Genomic DNA, 22,323 nt, shown 5'->3' with positions numbered 1-22,323 from the left:
TGCTCTAAAACAAATCCTATCTGACCACTTCCATCACACATGTGAGTTATGCATGCTCCTTCAGACTAACGAGGAATTCAGGGAACGTTGTAGAGTCTCTGTGGTGGACATTACCATAAAGGGGACCCCATTGATCCTTGTCTTCTGGTATTCACACCACCATGTAATCGCCTCCCCTTAAGTGTGGACAGGACCTGTGACTTACTTCTAGTGATAAAATATGACAAAGGTCTCTCTTTCTCAGTGCTGCCTACAGAGGTGGAAGCCCTATCCTGTTTGTAATCATGGCCACCCTTAAATCTCTGATGAAGCTCAAGATCTGTAAAAAAAAAAAAGGACCAAGAAAGTTCATCCAGTACCAGTCAGACCCATATGTCAAAATAATGCACAACTGGGAAAAACCCAAAGGCATTGACAATAGGAAACATAGAAGATTCAAGGGCCAGATCTTGATGCCCAACACTGGTTACAGGAGCAACAAGGAACAAAGCACATGCTTCCCAGTGGCTTCCAGAAGTTTCTTTTTTTTTTTCTTCCTTCCAGAAGTTCCTAATCCACAGCATTAAGGAGCTTGAAGTGCTACTGATGTGCAACAAATCTCACTGGGCAGAGATTGCTCACAATGTCTCCTCCAAGAACCTCAAAGCCACTGTAGAAACAGCAGCCCAGTTTCCCATCAGAGTCACCAATCCCAATGCCAGGCTGTGCAGCAAAGAAAATGAATGGATAACTTGTGTACACATCATATTTTTGTTGATAAACCCATAAAACTACACACACACAAAAAGAATTTGCCAAAGACAATGGTACAGCATTTCTTTCATTATGTTGTGTGACATCATAACTTCCCTCTTGCCAAGAGACTTTCTCCTTTGTTTGATATGATGAAGCAAGCCAATAATAGAGAAATCCATGTGGCAAGGAGCTAAGGACCTCCAGCAGACAACCAGAAAAAAAAAAAACAAAAACAAAAACAAAAAAAACCTGAATTCTGCCACGAGCCACATGAAGTTGGCAGTGCATCTTCTTCAGTCAACCCTCAGATGAGACCTCAGCCCAGCCAACACTTAAACTGAAAGACCCTGAAACATAGAATCCAGGTAAGCCCTGCCTGGACTCCTGAAATACAGAAGCTGCAAGATATTCAATATGTGAATGTGTGTGTTTTTTAAGCCACCAGGTTTGTGATACTTTGTTACATAATGATAGATAATCAATACAGCTTTATTACATTCTAAAAAAGAATTCAGGGGGACCCTGGATGGCTCAGTCGATTAAGCATCTGACTCTTGATTTCAGGTCAGGTCATGATCTCAGAGTTGTGAGATGGAGCCCCGTGTCAGGCTGGTGTTGAGCTTGCTTAAGACTTCTCTCTCAAAAAAAAAAAAAAAAAAAAAAAAAAAAGACTTCTCTCTCCATCTCCCTCTGCTCCTCCCACCCACCCCTCATGCTCTCTTTCCCTCTCTCTCTTAAAAAAAAAGAGTTAAGAAATCATTCATCTGTTACTTGTTCATCTCATTTCTCTTTCCCACTATGTTCTCAGCAGTATCAGCTGTGAAATGGACTGGATATCACATCAGATCCAGAACTAGAGACATGGATGCTCATTGACTTGGAACCAACCATCTAAACATAACTTCCTCTTATCACACCCAGAGATATGAAAATCTATATAAATAAGCATTTTTATTTGATTTGAAAGTTCTATCTTATTTCAAGGATGCCACTTAAAAGCCAGCTTCTAGAGTACTGTTCCAGCTTTCAGGATCCTGAGAAAGAGGTTCTAGCCTGGCATTCCCATGCATTCCTCCACAAAAATAGTTCTGGGCAGGAATTATTCATGAGAAGGTTTGGGTGTGAAGTAAGAATTCCAGACAAGAAGGAAAACGTGCAGAGGCCCAAAGATGAAAGTTCCAATTCAACAACCACGTGTTTTTAAATGTTTGGTGTGGCAGAGAAAATGCTGCATATTTGCCAAATCCCTTCTCATATGCCTTCTTCTTGGAGGCTATAATTCCCAGCTTCTTGCAGAGCCATGTGATTTATTCTGGCCAATGAAAAAAGAGTGGAATTGATGTGTATCTCTTCCTAGTCGAGGCAGTGGAAAGCTCTCGTGGCTTCTCTGATCTCTCTCTTCCCCTTGGGTAGTTAATATAGATGCTGTGTGTTGGTGTGGCTGAGCCCCAAATCAAAGGATCCTGGATTGCTAATCCATGAAGGACATTTGGCTTGGAGAGTCATCCATTCTACACTGGGATGTATACCTTCATCTGCTGAACCTCTGATATTTTTTAGTTACTTTTGACTGTAGCATAAACCAGTCTATGCAGACTAATACATTTGGTGCACAAAGTGAAAATGGGATTGGCACAAGTTAAATGCACAGAGAAGTAGGCAGGGGTCAAGTTTGTGAAGGGCACATACGCCATGCTATGGGGTTTTGGACTTTACCCTAAGCTCACAGATTGCTTAGTATAATATCTGGCAGAGCAATGGCATGACAAGATTGGATCTTAGTAATGATTACTCTAGCTGTATGTTTAATAACCCAAGTGAGTCACATTGGCATCACCTGGCACAAGTTGTAATGGACATAGGAGGAAATAGATGGATTTGAGAGTTATTAGAGATTAAGATTGATAAGACTTGGTGAATGACTTAAAAAGGTAGGGTACCAGGGACAAATGAGTCAAAGTTAGCTCTTTGATTTTTTGACTTGGACCATGTGTTATTCACTAACACAGAGAACATAAGAGGAAGAGGAGCATATCAGATGGGAAGAGGCAGCGTGGAGACAGTGGCTTCACCTGGAACAGTTTGAGCTGGAAATGCCTGTAGGTCTAGAATCAGGAGAACAGCCTGGGGCAGAGATTCAGATTTGTCACTTGTCAGCATATGGCTAATTCTTGAAGCCACAGAAGTTGATAGTGTGCATGAAAACAGCTATCTAGCCATCCACCACCTATCCATATGTCTGCTTATCAGGTAAGGAATCTTTTTATTTTTTTTTTTAGGTAAGGAATCTTTAAATATTCTCTCATATGCATATAAGATGTTTATAATTCCCCTAAACAATGAAAATATCAAAAGTTTACTTCTTTCTCTCAGAAAACAAAACCAAGAAGCAATTATTTTGAGCCACTCTTTGATTTCTGCCTTTGTCTTCATCATTTGCTCATCTAGTTCAGAGGCTCAGGCTTGAAGCATGTGGTCTCGACTCTGTTCTTTTGCTTTTCCGTTGTGAATGTCAGCCTGAAAGGCACACCCGGAAGCTCCTGAGCCCTCCAAGGCAAGGATGACATTCAATCCTAGCCTGGGTCCCTGGTTTACCATCAAAGCAAGAGTGGGACTTACTCGGCATTCCCCATGAAATTGCTAAATGCTATTTCATTAAATATGTGCCAGAGCAATGTACTTTTATTGTTGTTTTTGAAAACCAAGAAAGAAACCAAAAGACTGCATGAAACAAACATTCCTAAACTCATGTATGTAGTCAGGAAAATTGAGAACACAATGTCCTGTGTTTTTACAAAGCACAAATAAAGAAACGGGAAAAGAAAATTAAAAAAAAAAAAACTGGTATTGACATGAAATTTTGGGTCAGGTAGAAACTTCTGATCCAAGAAGATGATTTGAGCTCAATTTTTTTACTCAAACCATCTGACCATAACCACTAAATGGATATGATATAAAAGTCTACATTAGTGCTGGAAACTGGGAAAGAAAATCATCCCCATAGCTGAGATGTGGAGGGTTGTTGAGATACAGCAGTAAGCATCACTCTGCCAACCATGGCCCCCAGGACGAGGGAAGAGAGCCATGTCCTCCCTTGGCTCTGCCAGGAGGGCAAGGAGACCACTCTGGAAGTAAATGGGGTGACAAGTACAAAAGAAAACAGTAATGATGCAGGTTGGCAGTATTGCTTTACCCTTCTGCCTTTAAAGATGCACTGAGTCTTTGCCTGCTCCATCTGCTGGGAGACTTCTCCTGGGCTTGGCAAGAATCAGAAGAATTTTTACTAATAAATTATATGCAGCGACCCGGAGAAGAAAGGATCCAGGAAGAGGGGAAAGGAGAGCAGTGTGCAGAGCTGGAGAGATGAGGAGGGGAGAGGTTGCTGGGGTGACTGGGGCTTTGGGAGCACAGCTTTAAGAAGACTGGAGGCACGTCGTACAACACACGTCTGGACATGAAACCATGCTGACGTGGAGCCTCAAGGCACAAGCACGCAATCCGGTTTTCTTTCCAACAGTTGATTGGAAGCGGATTGATGTCAACCCTGTGCCAGGAGCCGGGCTGAGGATGCTATCTGCCGGCCTTCTCCATGGATGTCCTGCGGGAGGCTCAGCACCACCTGACTCTTCATGTCCTCTGGCCTCTGTTCCAAGCACAGTCCCCGTGTGTGTGTTGGGGGTGGTGGTGGAGGGGTCTCCTCTGTGTGGTACCCTCCTGGCTGCCTCTTGCCATCCTCCTCCTCTAGCTTCCTCTGGGCTATATAAACCAGAGGCCATGGTTTTAAAAAAATATATTCAGTTTAAAGTAAACAAGGGGTCATCTTCCCAGAGAAGGTTCTGAGGGAGCATTAACCCTTCTATCTTTGAAATCACAAGGGTCACAGGGCTGGGGGGAAGGGTCATTGCCCGATTTGCAGATGCGGTGGGAGAGCCAGGAGCAAGGCAGCCTCATGGGCTCTGTGCACTTCCGTCTCTCACCGTTCCTGTGGCTTCCTGCCAATGATAAATACGTCCACAGAGACTGGATAAATCCGTAGACTGAAATAGGACAGAACGGAGGATAATAAGCATTAGCTCCCTTAATGCTAGGAGTAAGAAATAGGGTAAGTGTGAGTGTGCAGGGGAACGAGCAAACAGCACCTGTTTCTCTGCCCAGATCTTGAGCAATAGGACAGAAAAGGAACTCATGGGAAGACCACATCTGGGGGCCACGGAGCATCTGAGCACTCCCTGCAGCTCGCAAGAAGGGGAAGGGGAGGGGCTCAGCGTATGGCTGCCCCATCCTGTCCCTCAGTCCCTTGCCCAAACTGGTCATCAGATTCTGCTTCCCTCTGGGCCTGGGGCTCAGGAACGAGAGGGCGCAGAAAGGGCAGGAAAGTCACAGTAACAGAGTGGATTCTATGCGAGAAAATATCACAGTGGAGAAGGAGGATGGATCTGCCAGCAGCCTCAACCCAGGCATTCCTGGGGAGGGGGGGCTTCTCCTGTTAGTCCCCTGGGTCTACTTGGTCATGGAAAGCCACATCCCCTCTTCACGAGGCCCTTGCTGTAATATCCTCATGGACGGGGTAGATTTTCCCCTAGAGGACACTGAAGTGAGTTAAAACAGTGCAAGAATTGAATTAACTCCAAGGCCACTTCATTAGCTTCCCAGGGCTGCTGGAACAAATTACCACAAGTGGGTGGCTTAAAACAACACAAATGTATTCTCTCTCTGTCCCGGAGGGCACCAGTCAGAAATCAAGGTGTTGCCAAGTTTGTGCTCCCTCTCCTGGGGGAGAATCCTCCCTTGCCTCTCACCACTGTGGGTGGTTTGGGGCCTTCCTTGACTGTGGGCTGCATCCCATCCGTCTTTGAACTTCCTCCCTGTGTCTCTCTTGTCATAAGTGTCCCTCTCGTTTTCCTTGTAAGGAACCAATCGTTAGATTTAGCCCCCACCCTCCAATACAGGATCTTAAAACACTTAATTACATCTATAAAGACCCTATTTCCAAGTAAGGTCATATTCTCAGCTTCTGGGGGGTTAAGTCTGGGACATATCTTCTGGTGACCATTATTCTACCCACTATCACCACCAAGACCTAAACTCTAGGGGCTCCTGAGTGGCTCAGTGGTTGAGTGTCTGTCTTCAGCTCAGGGTGTGATCGGGGGTCCTGGAATGGAGTCCCACATCGGGCTCCCTGCAGGGAGCCTGCTTCTCCCTCTGCCTGTGTCTCCGCCTCTCTCTCTGTGTCTCTCATGAATAAATAAATAAAATCTTTGAAAAGAAAAAGACCTAAACTCTATCTTCTGTATTCTCTGTCTCACCTGAAATTATGTCTAACCGTGTCGCCTGACACAGCTTATCAGAGGTTGTACAACTGTAACAAATGACATTAAGATATTCTAACAATAATATGCTAACAGCAATATGCCCCAAATCTGGCTATAAAATTTCTCCCATTAGCAAATTCCTAGGAGGAAATAAATGACTATATTGTGCTCAGCTCCTGATGCTAACTAAGCACGAGAGCTGTTGGTGACTCACCCCAGGCCCCTTGGTGGTTCTGAAAAGTGTTATCAAGCCCCCCCCAGAAAAGCTGTGTTGCTCCCCTGAATACACAGTCAGCCAATTGTGACAATTGACAATCACGGCCAATTCCTCTTCTCTAAAAATGCAGACGCACAGGAAGCCAGCTCTGCCTCCTGGGATGAGTCCCAGGGTCTGAGATTGGCGTCTGCTCCTGACCTTGACCTTCCGTGTTTTACCTGCTACATTTCCTAAAAACCCCAACATTCCCATCAAATTTTAAATTTCATTCAGTATATCATGCTCTATGATCCCTTCCGATCTAGCTAAGTGCCCTGCTAACCAGGTGAGTTACAAACTGTTTTTTTCCTGCAAGACACTTATGTATGTACCCATAATACTATCTTGCTTAAGAGTTGTTTCAAAGAAATCTGTGGATGACCTAAGAAAAAGAATTCATCAAAGTGGTTGCCACTGATGTGCCCTGGTAAAACTGTCCCCAGGAGGCAACAGAAGGGATTTGTGGCATCACCAGATACCGGTATTTTCCTATAGAAATGCAGCTCTAAACTACTGTTTCTTTTTCAGTAAGGATCACTAGAACCTATTTGCTACAAATTAGGTTGTAAATATCTTAGCCTTGGGCCCCACATTTGCTATAGTCTCCGGGAATGTGGCTACCCTGGCAACTGGTTGCATACCTTTTCACGTGCTTATTGGGTATTTGTATACTCTCTTTTGTGAAGTGTCTCTTCAAATCTTTGGGCCATTTTTAATTGCTTTTATTATTGACCGGTCAAATCTTTGGGCCATTTTTAATTGCTTTTATTATTGACCGGTAAGAATTCTTTACATATTCTGCATATAAGTCTATAATTGGAGATATATGTATTGTAAATACTTTCATCTATGTTTTGTCTTATTATTTTTAAATATCTTAGATGAGCAGAAATTTTTAATTTTTTTCTTTTTAAGTAGGCTCCATGCCCAGCGTGGAGCACAATCCAGGGCTCGAACTCATGACCATGAAATTAAGACCTGAGCTGAGATGAAGAGTCGGACATTTACCTGACTGAGCCACCCTAGGATGTCAGAAGTTTTTAATTTTAATGAAGTCTAATGTATGAATTTTGTTTTGGGGGGTTAGTGCTAAGAAATTATGCCCACTTCAAGGTTATGAAGACATTTTCTTATGTGTTCTTTCTTTTAAGATTTATTTATTTGAGAGAGGGACAGAATGTGAATGAGTGGGCAGAGGGGCAGAGAGAGAGGGAGAGAATCCCAGAGCCTGATGCAGGGCTCAAGCTCATGACCCTGAGATCATGACCTGAGCCAAAACCATGAGTCAGACACTTAGCCGACTGAGCCAATCAGATGTCAAGAACAGACATTTTAACAATACTAATATCTCTATTTATTAGGTCTTCAATTTTTATATGCAAAGTTATGTAGCTTCAGTGTCAAGGTCTTGCATATCTTTTGTTCAAATACTAAGTATTCTGTACTTTCTATTATAAATGACATTGTTTTTCATTATTATATTAAATCTAACATTTAATGTTTCCAACATATAGAAACATAAATGATTTTTTATGCTATCTCATGATTTTGATAAATTCACAGCATGTTATATTTACTAGTATATATATGTCTTAGCTCTAGTAGATTTTTTTTTTTTGTAGAATCCTTAAGAATTTTCTCATATTCAATCTTGTTTTCTGTAAATAAGGACAGTTTTATTTTTTGCTTTTTAATCTTTAGGCCATTTTTTTCCTTGCCTTATTGCATAGTTATAAACTCATTTTAAAAATCATTATAAAGAGGGCAGCCCAGGTGGCTCAGTGGTTTACCGCCACCTTCAGCCCAGGGTGTGATCCTGAAGACCCAAGATCAAGTCCTGCGTCAGGTTCCCTGCATGGAGCCTGCTTCTCCCTCTGCCTGTGTCTCTGCCTCTCTCTCTCTGTCTCTCATGAATAAATAAATAAAATCCTCAATAAAAAAAAATCATTATAAAGAATATTTCTTATAAATACTCCATATTGTGGCACCTGGGTGGCTCAGTGGTTCAGCATCAGCCTTTGGCCCAGGGCATGATCCCGGGGTCCTGGGACCCAGTCACTCATCCGGCTCCCCCCAAGGAGACTGCTTCTCCCTCTGCCTATGTCTCTGCCTCTCTCTCTGTGTTGCTCATGAATAAATAAATAAACATTTAAAAAATAAATACTCCATTTCCCCTTTGATATAGGTCTGTCTGGGCCTCTAATAACTTGAGTCTTTTATGAACTATGCTCATCTTCACTCCCCAGAGTTAGAAGGAAATACCTTTTCCCTATTCTCCCAGTTTCAATGAGGAGGGATTTTCTCTAAGTAGTCCTCGCTAGTTGAGTTACCTTGCTTGTGGGTTTGGTTAGGTACCAGGCACGAGTATCACAGTCCCTCCTCGGAAGCTGGACACAAGCAGAGAATGTGCATTCTTGACTATTGGCAGCCATGCGGTAAGCTCTTACCTATAAGAGCAGGTAATGACAGTCCACCCTCTCCTGGACTAGGTATGTCTGATTTCTTTGGGGCTCAGCTAGCAAATGCGTTTGCTCTCATCCTAAGGTACATATTGACACAGCCTTTTCCAATGCAAGCTACATACTGGCTCTTACCTGTTTTAACCCTTGACTAACACCCCAGTTTATTTAGAACTCACTGGGAAAAGAGGGGAGCCATTTACTGAAACCTCACAAGAACCACCCCCCCGCTGCCACCCCAGTCTATAACTCCCAGTTAACTGCAACTACTGTTTATTTCCCCAACAGGTCCTGAGGCATAGTATAGGCACTGAGAATGGCTCTGGATTTCTCCTTCCCTTTGATACATTTCAAATATGGCAGCTGGAGAAGGAAAAAGGATGGGGTATAAAAAGCTACCCTGTGGGGGGGGGGGTGCAAACACATAGTATGAGAGGTAGCATGAGAGGGAGACTACCTAGGTCAGGAGCCCTGCTTGGGCATTTCATGACCGTGTGATTGTGGACAACTTAGTCTTGCTGTGTCTCAGTTTTCTTATCTGCAAAATGGGTTGTTATGAGGATTAAGTTTATTCATTTAAATGTCTACAGTGGCATCCGCACACAGTAAGCACTCAATGAATGTTAGTCATTATTTTATTATAGACACTATATATGCAACCACTTTAGAGAAGGTGTTGGGGGAAGATGCTATGAAAAGAAAGGACAATCGTCCAGGATGCTGTTGTGAGTTTACTGATGTACCAAAGACCCAGAGGACTGAGATGTCAGGTTTTGGTCCCCTTAAAACAACCTGTTGGCTGGGCATTTGTTACTGTTGTCAGTGAAAATCAAAGTACATCCCAGTAACTTCAGTGGGCACTTCAGTGGGCAGTGGGTACAGTTCAAACTCTGCCTCTCACCACTGGTGGTTTGGATCCTGGGCAAGCCATCTGAGGAGTCTCCTCCTCTGCTGAAGGAGAAAGGATATCCCTCCCCTGCCATATGAGGAATGCTGTGCCCACCTGACCCCCACCTTGGGTCCAAGTCCATGATGAGTGCATGCTCTGAGTGAGGCCAGGGACTGGTTTTCAGAACCCAGAAGATCTTGTGACTGTGCACTCACCCCCACTCTGATCCTGCTCCTTCCTGAGCGTGCCAACAGGATCTACTTGGAAAACCTACCCAATACTTGGCAGCAGCAGAAGCTTGTATTAAGCTCTCTTATAAAGAAGCTTGACAGAGCATGGAAGAGTCTTCTATCCCTGAGCTGGAAGGAGGGTGTGCTGTGTTTGAATCGGGACACAGTGGAGGTCCTCTTACACCTGCTGACTCAGGAAGAAGCATCCACCATCCACACCGGGAGCCCTGGTCAGCCACGAGGAATGGAGGAAGTTTACAGCTGGACCACCGTGCTCAAGAGTCAACTCCACGTTAAGAATTACCGAGGCCTTTTGCCAACATGATGTGTCATATTTATTGGGCTATTCACAGGTCAGCTAAGACACAAGGGGAGACCAGATGACATCAGAATGTCAGGAAACAAAATATTTAGCATTTCTTAAGTTTCCAATTTTGCATTCCGTTGCAGCTGAGCGATATAAATGGGCAATTCATGAACATAACTGCGATTTATTTTTAGCAACAAGAAGCACATACATTTATTTAACCGGTGACTTTTAGGACGGTAAGCAAACGAGAAAACTATAGTTCCATGTCGCTAAGACAAGAAAATCGTTTATACAAATTAAACTGATACAAAATACATTATAAAGAGAACACACATACAAAAGTCATTAAGTTGGTCAAAGAGCAAGGATGTCACAGAACACCACACTGAGGAAACACTGGTGTGAATTCATTTCAGTTACGAAAGTAGGTCCAAAGTTTGAGTCACACATTTACTGAGGTAAAGGCACGATCACTTCAACATAATTAATGGGGAAGAATCCAGATTCCCCGTGTAGCATTCCTTCATACCAGTTTTCATCTATTTGATTGGTTAATGTAATGACGTCTCCTTCTTTAAATCCTAGTTCTCCTTGGTTTTCTGGCTCAAAATCATAGAGACCACGACAGCAGGGCTGGTCCATGGCAACGTTAGAACCTGTCCACATCACATGGAGACAAAAAGTGGGGGTTAACATGACATGTATCCTTGGAGGGGTGGGGGGTGGGGAGCCAGGGAGGTCACGCACAGCGGGCCCTGCTTCCTCCCCGCAAGGCTGGCTGGACCCTGCTCACAGGTGCCGAAGGCTCCGATGGCTCGGTGCCTGTGCCAGATGCCCCGGATAGAGGACGCCTTGGCTGACCCCTCCAGCCCCATGGCTCTTCCCTTCCCTGCTCCCATCCGGAGCTGGCAGGCCCAGCCCACCTCCCTGAGAGCAGCTTGTCCCCTCCCTGGAGCCCGAGGGAGACACAGAATCACAAGGCCCAACCCCTGCCCTCGGGGAGCTTATGGTCTCTCCTGGATGCCAGGCAGGACACGCGCAACACTGAAATGCCAAAGATGAGGAGGGGAGTCAGGTAGAGCTCAGAAGCTCAGAGGAGGAGGAAGAGGCAGGAAAGGCCTGGGTGGTGGGGACATCTTCCCTGAGCTGGTGCTAGAAGGAGGCAGGGTGTGAACGGGAGCAAAGGGGCAGACTAGCCACAGGCCAGCCTGCAGTGCTGGGCTTAGTGTATGAAGCCAGAAGTTCTCAGAATAATGTTTCCCAAATAGTTATTTTTTTTTTAATTTCAGAACGAAAACGTGGCAATGGTAGGAAAGTGAGAGAGGGAGAGAGGGAGGAAGGGAGGGAAGGAGGGTGGGAGGGAGGTAGGGAGGGAAGGGAAGGGAAAGGAAGGAGAAAGGAAGGAGGAAAGTAGGAGGAAGGAAGGGAGGAGGAAAGAAGGGGAAGGAAGGAGGAAGGGAGGAGGAAGGAAGGAACAAAGGAAGGAAGGGAGGAAAGAAGGAAGGGAGAGGGAGGGAAGGAAGGAAGGAGGGAGGGAGGGAGGGCGGGGGAGGGAGGGAGGAAGGGGAAAGGAAGGAGAAAGGAAGGGGGAAGGGAAGGAAGGACAGAAGTATGCAAAATTGAGAAAAGTCAGCCTTAACCCACTAACCCAGTGATAACCAATGTTAAATGAACATTTTGGTGGAGAAGCTTCCAGATGTCTTGATGATTATATCTATGTATGTATTTACATAAATATATTCTCATAAAAGAATGTTCCTATACATATTTTTGTGAATCTCTTTCCAGAATACTTCTAATCACTGACCAGTAAACTCCATCAGCACAAAATTTCTTTCACCCACCTCCCATATTGCTGGATAGATAAGGTCCTTCCTTCCTTTCCTCTTCTCCCTCCCTCTCTTCCTTTCTTCTTTCTTTTGTTCTCTCTAAGCTGTCCTACATAACTCCTTGAAAAATATCCTAATGCACGTTTATTTACAAACATGCACAATTAATGCTTGAAGGTAAACTTCAGGATGGAACTTATTATTCATAGGACACAGATTTTTCCAGGACTTTTAACATTTGCTGTCAATTTATTTGTCTAGTGTTGGGGGGGGGGTTGCCTTAAAACTTATAGGAGCCCCTTATAAAATGCTATTCTTTATATTTATCATGTTTGCTTCCATTTGTTTCTGGAGTGTGTTCTGGGGACAGGGCAGGGAGGGGGTTGCTGGCACACATACAGAACACTTACAGAAACCTTAATCAGCACAGTCAAGCTCATCAACCTTTCCATCCCTGGTTTTTCCTCCTCCTTCACATACATATATTCAACTAAATTTATCCCAGGAATGATTTAATTTTTTCATGTGAAAATTTTTACTCTTAATTCCATTGAGTTTTGGCAAACGGAGGCATTATTTATTTTTGATGATGCTTAAGCCATCATCTAAGAGCAGCTTATTAAATGACCCATTCTTCCTCCACTGACTTCCAATACTACTTTTATCTTTGTCATATATTTAATGATCATGTGCATGTGGATGCATTTCAGGATTTTCTATTTTTTGTCACTGATCCATTTAGGGAACTGTAACAATGTATCATCTTAAATATTGTAGCTTTAAAGTAAGTGTTAATAACTAATGAAGTAAGTTCTTCATTTTCTATTCTCATGAAATCATATCACCAGGTAAACTTCAGTATCCACGTATTGAGTTTCCACCCCTAAAAATCCCACTTGGGGGGCACCTGGCTGGCTCAGTCAGTAGAGCATACAACCCTTGATTTTGGGGTTGTGAATTCGAGCCCCATGTTGGGCACAGAGATTACTTTTTAAAAATCTCATTTTGATTTTAACTGTGTCGATTTTTTTAGTATTGATCCGTTTTAGAATATTTTTTGCCAAAGATGTATTTATTTATTTGAGAGAGAGAGCACGCATGCAAGCAGGGAGAGGGGTAGGGGGGAGAGAGATAGAGAGAATCCCAAGCAGGCTCCCTGCCTAGCATGGAGCCCGACATGGGGCTTGATCCCAGGACCCTAAGATCATGATCTGAGCCAAAATCCAGAGTTGGCTGCTTAAAGGCCTGAGCCACCCAGGGCACCCCTAGAATATTTTTAATGAGTGATGACCACCACATGCCCCAGAGGAACCACTTACTTGTGTGTGTGATAATTTTATTCTAGAGCTAGACAGAGTTTATTAGTATTTAAGATTTTTGCATCTGTATTTAAAAGTGAAATCACTCCCATTTTATATTCTGGTCAGGCCTTGGTATCAGAGCATGTCAGCTTTATAAAATAAATTTTTCTATTTTCTAAAATATTCAAACATGAAGATCTGAAAAAATTTGCCCCCACTTATCTAGGCATATGGATTTCTGAATGTAAGATGCTTTCTTGGGGAGTTTATGATAGTGAAGTCAGAGTGTCTGGGAAAGAGGTGTGGTCATGCAAGTCCAGGTCACTACAGCCTCTAATGGAAACACGTGTCCTCAGTGGCTCTCATGATTCCATGTAGAGATGCCGAGGCAAGAGGATGAGCAGGAGCACAGAGGCCACCTAGGCCAGATGAGGTGATGCCCCACCCAAGAGGTGACAGCATGGACCACTGGTGCGTCCAAAGCAGATGTGCTATCCAGGGAAGATGGAGCTAAAAGGAAGCTAAGCCCCACTGCAGGGAAACCATGCACCCTGCATACATGGTAACCACCCCCGGGGCAGAGGCCACTGGCAGAAGACAGAACAGGCCATCCAGAAAGAGACTGGGGAGGCCTCTACACCATCACAGCCAACTCTTCGTGGCCTTGTTTCATCACACCAGCAGAGTGAGGTCTGCAAAGGTGAGGAGCCAGTGTCCCAGAGCAAGATCATACCAGGTTCACGGTCCATGTCCTTTGAGAAGAGCTTAATCCCTGCACAGGATTGAAATATCCGTGTATGTCATCTCACAGCTGCCATCCTATTTCATGCTTTTTGTTCTTATTTCCTCTTCTGTTTTTATCAAACATTCTTCTTTCTCTCTCTCTCTTGACTTCAATTGACAGTTGAAACAAGTTCTTCCAAATACTGTGTTCCTTCCTCACCAAATCTTTCATGTCCAAGTAAAGAGAATATAAATTTGGGTATTTCGCCCCTCTGTCATTGGCAGCAGATCACTACACAGTGCCCGTTGGTTTCTCCAATTGACGGAGCAGAACCTCCTCAGTGACACCCCACTCCTGATCTTCCCAGTACTCTGATCACACCAAGGTAGGACGGGAGCCAAGCACTCCTTCACTTACAGGCTGTTTGTCAGTGAAGTTCCCCAGTGAGACTGAGATGCCCCCCCCCCCACTGCCTTCCTGTTACAGTAGCTCTCAACGTGGTGGCATACTAAGAAGCCCACTGCCCATCTGAACTCCAGGCCAATTAAACCAGAAGCTCTGGCAGTAAGACCTGGGCATGAGAATTTTTACAATTTCTTAGCTGTTTCCAATGTCCAAGGGAGGCTGCAAACCACCAGCCTAATGGCCCTCCCTTCCTTCTGCTTTCTTCAACCAGAGCTTGGGAGTGTCAAGGAGTTTTTCAGCTGGTAGGTAAAGGGAAGGTGGTAGTGGTAGGTAAGGGGCCCCACTTCTCCCCCTTGGGATAGGAAGCTCCTTCCCATGTGGTGACTTACAGGTAGTTCTGTCTTTTAGAATCTAAATCCACATGGACTATAGTCTCTAGAAGGTATGTGATGTTTTTAGCATTCGGATTGCTCCTTCCATGACACACTTCCATCTCACCCCACCTTTGTATATTCCCTTTGTCATAATGATGGCAGTGGAGGGCCTTAAACATATGGAGGTCCGGTTCACTATCTTGAAGTTGAACAGAACAGCATTCAGTTACTTCAAAGCACTGGGAAACTGAGTGCTCAGCTTGCATGCAGAACTTTTCATTTTCCTTTGGAAATGCAATGTCCTGTGAGTTGGTACACTGAGCATCTATGCCAACTTAGGCTGTTGAGTCAAAGTCAATTTTATTAATGAATACCTGTTTTAATGTGGTCTATAAAAAAATAAAAATAAAAAAAAATAAAAAAAAAATGTGGTCTATAAAAGTGATTACTATCCTTTTAGCATGTCTTGTACTACCAATGTATTAAAGAGGGAGACGGAGTCAGGGTGCCAAACCACATGGTCGTCTTGGAAAGCACTGCCTTGAATGTGAAATGTTAGCGCTAGAAGGGTACTTGGTGGTCTTTCATGAACCATTCTCTTTTGAAGAAGAGGCAGTGATACCTCCAAAAGGTCACAAGAGCCTGGCCCTGAGGCTAATGGCAAACCAGAGCCAGACACCAGGGCTCCAGACCCCAGCCTGTGATCTAGCCTGCTCATGTCACCTCCCACATGATCTATGATGCCAAGAAGGGTTGCCAAGACATTTTATGGGCTATCATGCTGACTACAGGTCTAACTATATATATTTTTTTCCTCCCATTTACTCTGTAAGCTACCTGCAGTGACTAAAATAAATGCTAAATGGTAGGCACACACTTATCCTAGCCACCAGCTCCATGAGCATACATGTGCACTCCCAGCACACACACTGAACAAATCAGAGAAAAGACACATTACTCACTTCTCACTTCATTTATTCCAGGCAAAGGACCATTGCCACACTGCCCACTTTGATTTTCTAAGAGCTGGAAAGCGACCAGCACTCATATCACACTCCATCAGCAAATGAACCCCAAACATGGCGTCTCCCCCGAGAGACGGTGGGGTGGGGTAATTGTGCAGGCCAAAGCTCCCGACTCAGGTAAGGCATGAGCACCTGGCTCTCCGGCTACCTCTGCACAGCCCCTGGCACCTAGTGCAGGCACCAGGTAAGTCCACACCTACCAGGGCTTGGCCGGCTGTCCTGAACTACACCGGCAGCAGGGTGACAGTGCAGAAAATCATCCAACGTGTTTGTCATGTGGGATCATTTCTGCTGTGTGGGGCCTTCGGCCCAAGTAGCTGTGGCCTCCCCTACTCGAGGGAGAGAAGAGAGCCTGCACATGAACAACGCAGTCAATGTTCTAACTTCTGAGTTCCAAAATAATACCCTTTCAGCTGTGAAATGGTGTGAAAGCCAAGGTTTACAGGCCTTCATGCCAGAGCCAGGTAGGCTTTTATGAGATTTAAGAGGCAGAGAGAGAGAGACAGATAAGCTGACTTCTGGAGTCCAAGGAGCCAGAATTTGAAGAACTCAGGAGATTTTATTACAAGTGGTAAAGAGGGAAGAGCTCTTTCCTGCGACCCAGAGAAGACAGGCTCATTCTAGAGGCAGGGAAGGGTCTGTAGAGAGAAGAGGGTTGAAATGCTCCCCAGATTCCACCCAGGGTGGGTGGCCTCAGGCCCCACTTCCCACTGGATCTCTGGGAGAAGGCAGGTTCCTCAAGTGCTCTTGACCAGCATGGGGTGGGAGAATGAACATAGTAGAAAAGGTGGGCAAGGGGTAATGATGCAAGGAGGGGCCTGAGAGAGGCACCCCTGGCTGTCTAGGACCTATGAGCAGATCTGAAGTCCCCCCAGGAAGTGAGAAGGTGCTGGGGGGGAGGGCACCTGGAGCAGAGATGGCCTGGAGGTGGGCACACAGGAAGCCTCCTCGCCTGCCACCATGACATCCAGGGAACTTCCCCTTGGCATCTGGGCAATATCTTGGGGGAGAAATGTGGGGATGAGAGAGTCTGTGAGAAACACCAATGGCCTTGACAGGGAGTCTCAACTGAACTGGCTGGATTTAAGTCCTCAATTGACCAAGTAATAAATGGATAGTCTACTTTCTATTGAAAGAGACCAAGTTACCTTGAAATGGCAAGATTATGTTTTTTTTCCACCATTAGAAGAGATGGAAAAAAGATTTATTTTTTTCTTTTCTTTTTCTTTTTCTTTTTCTTTTTTTTTTTTTTTTTGGCCAACAGCAGAAATGGAAAAAAGATTAACTTGTTTCCGCCACTGGTCTAAATGGAGACTCATAAGCAAGTTCAGTTCACTTAAAGAGAAATAAAGTTTCTGCCCACCTAAGTGATAATGTACGAATTTTCCCTCTCCACAAAAGAGAAGTGAAAGTCAGCATGGAAGGACCCCAAAGGGCCGGACAGAGTAAGATGCAACCCTCAGTAGGGTCTTCCAGACACAAACACCTGCCAGGTGCCCGAAGGCCAGCTTCCCACCATCAGAAACCAGCACCCTTGCTGAACCCTTCCCGTAAGAAAAGATGGGTCCTACCCACTGTTTCAACTTTGGGGACAATGCTTTCCTTTTGTCCCCTGGGGTCTTGCAGCTGCTGCTCCTTGACCCCCCGGCCCTGCTTTCCCACCAGCAATGGCCTCCCCGACCCGCTGTGGGTGAGCACACACGCACACCTTGCTGGCTGACACAGAAGCGTGTGCTGTCCGGCAGCCGAAACCCCCAGCCCCAGGCCAGGCCGTCCAGCGGGCTGCCTCCACCCACCCTGGCCGAGTGGCCCGTGTTTATTTTCTCTTACTCCCGGGACCTGACTTAACATAACATGAGAGCAGAGGTGGGAAAAACACAGTCTTCCTTGTTAAAGCACTGAAACAAAGATTATTTTAACAGAGAAAAGGGAGTGCCTCTGTTAAATATTTATTATTCAAGTTCTGATCCACACCATTAGGAGAAAAAAAGAAACAAAGGAGACCATGACACAGAGTTTTGAGATGGCTGGGTGAGTGAGCAACTGCATGGGCAACGCACAACAGGTAAGGAAATCATGTTCTCCCTGAAATGCGTTTCCCTTCCCTCTTGGCAATGTGGCCTGGTTCCTAACAATATTGGGTCCCCTCTTGTTCTTTTAACAACACTAAAATTCTGGGGAGTGCCCTCCCCACCCCACCTCCATGTGCCACATCCCTGATGCAGAGGCTACTCACTCACATACAAACACCCAGCACATCCTATTCCGGTGACAGTCCCACGGCCCTCAGCCCCAGTCAGCAACGGGGATGACACCACAACCCTCGGTGCCAGGACAATAATCTAAGGGCCTCACTGACATCAGTGGATTTACTTTGGTACCATTACCAATTTGATGGATGGAGAAATTAAGGCATACAGAATTCCCCAAAGAATTCAGCAACGGTGCTGAGATTTGACCTCCTCTGGGTCCAGAGTCTGCTCTCGATCTCACAATCATTAGCTTGGGAGCTGATCCCCAATTTCTGAGCCAACCCCAAGCCAGGGGTGGGGGTGAGAGTTGGGGGTGGGGTCTGTCACTTGGGCTTGGTGACTGTGCGTCCTCACCTTGGTGTGTTGTAGGGAGCATCCCCGGTCCCCAAAGGTCTGCCCAGGTCCCACCTCCCCTTGCCAGTCATGCTCCAGGGATGCCCTTTGGATACTTATTCTCTGCCTGAGCCCCAGCTTCAAAGCAAGCAGTTTCAGCCTTCAGTTAAAAAACAAAACACAAACACAGGAGTCAAGTCCAGGTGGTGGATCAGCCACCAGAGTGGACGTGGCATCAGGTGGAACTGGCATTTCTGCAGCCCGGCCTGCTCAAGTGCTCTCCCCCCTTCCTCCTTGCAACTGCCAGGGTCTGGGGGCCTGATCTCAGGGGCCGTCTCTCTCCTCCTGCTGACCACAGTGGACGGGGGAAGGCTGGGAGCTCAGCGGGGCAGGGGCCTCCTTGTCTCTGCAGCACAAAAACACCGCCACTCCTCTGCTGCACTTGAACTTGGGTTAAACTCTCAGACCATCAGAGGTCAGAGAACCTCCTGTTCTCTCTCTCCAGGGACTCTGACTCTGGGGACCTCCTTCCCCGGAAGCCCCTGGCCAGAGCATCCCAACAGAAAGGCAAGCTCCACGCCCCCCTCCGCCACCACTCCTACTGTCCAGAAGGGAAAGGGGACAGACAGAGACGTGATTCATAGAACTGTTGTCGACAGGAGCACCTATCAGGGAATGAGGTATGGGATCTACGGGAAGCTACTGACCTGCGGAGGGGGCTCTTTGGCTTTTAGTAAACGCCCCAGACTGCTGTGCCTTTTGAGTTTTGTTCCTGCTTTTTTTTTTTTTTTTTTTTTTTTAGTTTTCTCTTGCCTCCCTTGTAGCCGGGCTGCGACCTGTCACTTTCCTTCCTGCCGTCAGTGGGCCTTCCCGAAGCAGTCCCTTGGCCTTTCTAATCTGCTGCTTCCAGTCTGCTGTAGGCTAAGAAATCAGATAACCGGTTAAGTAACGTGACTGGCCACCGTGCGGTGGGCTCTTGCTCTGCAGCAAGCACCCTGCGTGACCAGCATCTCTAATCCACACAATCTGAGAATGACCCTGTGCAGCCAGGATGCCAGTGAGACCTGGAGGTATGGGCCTAAGAGCCGGGATTGGGGCCTCCCCATGGCCCCAAAGCCCCCCAGCGGTGAGGCCCACAGATGACACCTGTCTGGACTTGGGGGGGTGGGGGACTCACATTCTGCCCACTTCCTGCTCTGAAGCCTGGAAGTTCAGGGCTGTTTCCCCATCACTGGTGCTACCCGTGGGGCTGCTAAGGAGCAGAAAGGAAGTATCCCGTTCACGGGTGGAGTTAACCCCACAGGCAAGGGACCCCAAGCCTCCCTTTCCCTCTGGAGGCTTTGGCTGCACGCCAACATGGCCCAGCGATCTGGCTGTGCCTGTGCCAGAGGACCACGGGGTAGTTCACCTCTGAATACTTTGGGACACAAAGCTGATTTCAAGCTTTTGAGTTTATCTGAAGTTCAGACTCATCTGAAACACTCAGTGAGTGTGCACTCCCTGCCAGGCAGCATGCTCAACCCACAAGATACCATCTCCTTGGAATTAGAACGGACATATTTGGTTCAAATTGCAATTTCTCTTTTTCCAATCTAAAATCTCCAGTACTTGCAGGAAAATTCTTTGGAAGCCAAGCACTTTCCCTTCAGCTGACCCAGACACAGTGCTGGTGCAGAACCGTAATAAATGCCACAAAAACCATTTTGTTCACCATCTCTAAAATACTTTTTGTCCACTGGTAATAAACTACATGGGAACTTCAGATCCCTGGTTTCTAGCTTGGGATTAGGCTTACCTCTGGGCTCTGATTTTCTTACCTGCAAATGCTATGCCTTAATCCGTGGTTGATGCTATGGACCGTCTGTGTCCTCTCCACGTTCCTATGTCAAAGCCCTGACACCCCCCCCACTCTGGGTGATGACATGTGGAGGTGGGGCTCTGGAGAGGTGATCAGATCATGAGGGCGGACCCTCGTGAGCGGGACAGTGCCACTGTGTCAGGACACAAGAAGGCCATCTGTAACCAGGAAGCAGATGCTCACCAGACACAGAATCTGGTGGCGCCTTGACCTTAGACCTAGCCTCCTCACCGTGAGAAATAAGTGCATGTTGTTCCAGCTCCCCGGTCTGTGGCATTGTGATATAGCTGCCCAAGCTCACTGAGACTAGTTATGTAGTAAATTACTAAGAAAAGTCTAGTGACAGTCTATGAACCGTCTTTCTAGAAAGAAGTACTCTGTATTTATCCATAGGAGACTCAATTTATTGAAATGGCTTATCAGGGACTCAAGCTTAATCATTATACTGTAACTGACGAAAATAAGTGCGTGTGATTACTAATTACACTAAGGTTCATGGAATTAACCTTCGTTCCAATGCTCTACAATGGACACAGGCTGCCAACAAGATGGGTGTGACCAGTAAGATGCTGCGTCCTCCACCTGACACAACACTGCTGGTCCCGAGATGTCATCTCAAAAGCTGCAGGCTGTTTATTTACAGAAGCTGGGTCCAGTGTTTGGGGGCTGCCTTTGCCACTCTGACTGAAGAAGACAAACGGTGGCCTTCATCAGAGGTGGTTTCCTGGCTGCTGGCATGGAGTTCGAGCTCACAGATGCTTTTTTTTTTTTTTTTTTTGGCCTGTTCCTTGCTTTGTAGACTATGGATTATTACCAATATTGAAAAATCAGGAGATTGCACATAACCATAGGATTTTTTTTCTTGTCTTGAAAAATCAGAAGGGCCTACTACTCTATCCCATATTCCTAGGCAATAAACAGCCGCTCCTGACCATCAACACTCTCTTTGTACAGGGCAAGTATTCTGTACATGGCTACAGACTCACCTTCTTATTTTGTGCACCTGTCCTGGAGGTCAGGTGTCAGCCACCTGGTGCCAGGTCTGGCCTGGCACTGTTTTCTTACACTCTCCTTGTGTCTCTCATCCCCATAATCTAGCATTAGGGTTCACCCCTGAGGCCACACCCACTGGACAACTCCAGGGGTATCATCCACAAGGACTCAAACATGAGGTCCTCTGGAATTGTGCCCTATAGCTGCCCTATGGGTTATCCTTGGAAACCACTGACTTCTATATGATTTTTTTTAATTTTTTAAATTTATTTATGATAGTCACACAGAGAGAGAGACAGAGGCAGAGACACAAGCAGAGGGAGAAGCAGGCTCCATGCACCGGGAGCCCGATGTGGGATTCGATCCCGGGTCTCCAGGATCGCGCCCTGGGCCAAAGGCAGGCGCCAAACCGCTGCGCCACCCAGGGATCCCTGATTTCTAAAAAACATAAGTACCGATGTTAATATTTAGATGATGGCATTTTAAATTTTAGCTTAAAGACCAAATGTATCATTGCAGAATAACAAAATTTTTAAGTAGGTGGCAATCGAAATAATATAATCATGCCATCATCTCAGCCAAGTAGCATTAAAATCCCCACAACTAAGAAGTTACACCTTATGGCTTTCTGAAAACTCTTTTTAACAGACTGTTTAGAAGAAATACAGGAAACCATTCCCTGCAGGGAGAAAGCCTTTCCGTCTAAAGCTTCCTTCAGATGAAAAATAAGAGAAGGACTCTTCCCCTTTCCTGAATCAGTGGCTACTGGTCAACAATAAGAATCATAGTTCACATTTCATCTCCTTCAAGAATATTTTTTTAACAGAGAATATACAAAATGTTCAATCTGTGAACTGTTCAAGTTTCTAAGAATGCTAAGTACTCATAAAACAGAATTACAGCAGCCGTAGCATTTATAGAGGGAAACTTGCAATGTGTTCAATCTAATCACTTCATTTAGGGATAAATTCAAATCCACCCAGAGATGTTAAGAAACTCACCCAAAGTCACAGAGCTAATGAGCACCAGAATCCCCAA

The 22,323-nt window shown here is 45.6% G+C and overlaps 2 protein-coding genes across 6 annotated transcripts in view; one reads left to right on the top strand and one right to left on the bottom strand.

Annotated features, from left to right (window-relative positions):
- Positions 1-284: 284 nt before the first annotated feature.
- LOC125754686 (uncharacterized) lies at positions 285-10,206 on the top strand. Its single transcript, XM_049107682.1, has 4 exons — positions 285-503; positions 544-735; positions 8,655-8,738; positions 9,895-10,206. The coding sequence occupies exons 1-4, from the start codon at positions 285-287 to the stop codon at positions 10,204-10,206; spliced, it is 807 nt and encodes a 268-aa protein (XP_048963639.1).
- Positions 10,193-22,323, bottom strand: part of SH3GL3 (SH3 domain containing GRB2 like 3, endophilin A3) — a 135,768-nt gene continuing 123,637 nt past the window's right edge. For all 5 annotated transcript variants that reach the window (XM_025437082.2, XM_049108512.1, XM_035714390.2 and 2 more), the window contains one exon: positions 10,193-10,847. In XM_025437082.2, coding sequence (XP_025292867.1) covers positions 10,642-10,847 — 206 coding nt within the window. In that variant the 3' untranslated portion in view covers positions 10,193-10,641. The remainder of the gene's footprint in view (positions 10,848-22,323) is intronic.

This window comes from Canis lupus, chromosome 3, assembly GCF_003254725.2.
Source record: "Canis lupus dingo isolate Sandy chromosome 3, ASM325472v2, whole genome shotgun sequence".
NCBI classification, from domain to species: Eukaryota; Metazoa; Chordata; class Mammalia; order Carnivora; family Canidae; genus Canis; species Canis lupus.
Note: the sequence above shows the minus strand (reverse complement) of the source record. Positions and strands in the feature narration are given on the sequence as shown.

Bases quoted from the DNA above. Each gene is read 5' to 3' on its own strand.
- LOC125754686 (XM_049107682.1), top strand. From the start codon at position 285: ATGGCCACCCTTAAATCTCTGATGAAGCTCAAGATCTGTAAAAAAAAA. The intron at 504-543 runs GTGGCTTCCAGA...TCTTCCTTCCAG, and splicing joins AACAAAGCACATGCTTCCCA to AAGTTCCTAATCCACAGCAT. The intron at 736-8,654 runs GTACACATCATA...GGGTTTGGTTAG, and splicing joins AAAATGAATGGATAACTTGT to GTACCAGGCACGAGTATCAC.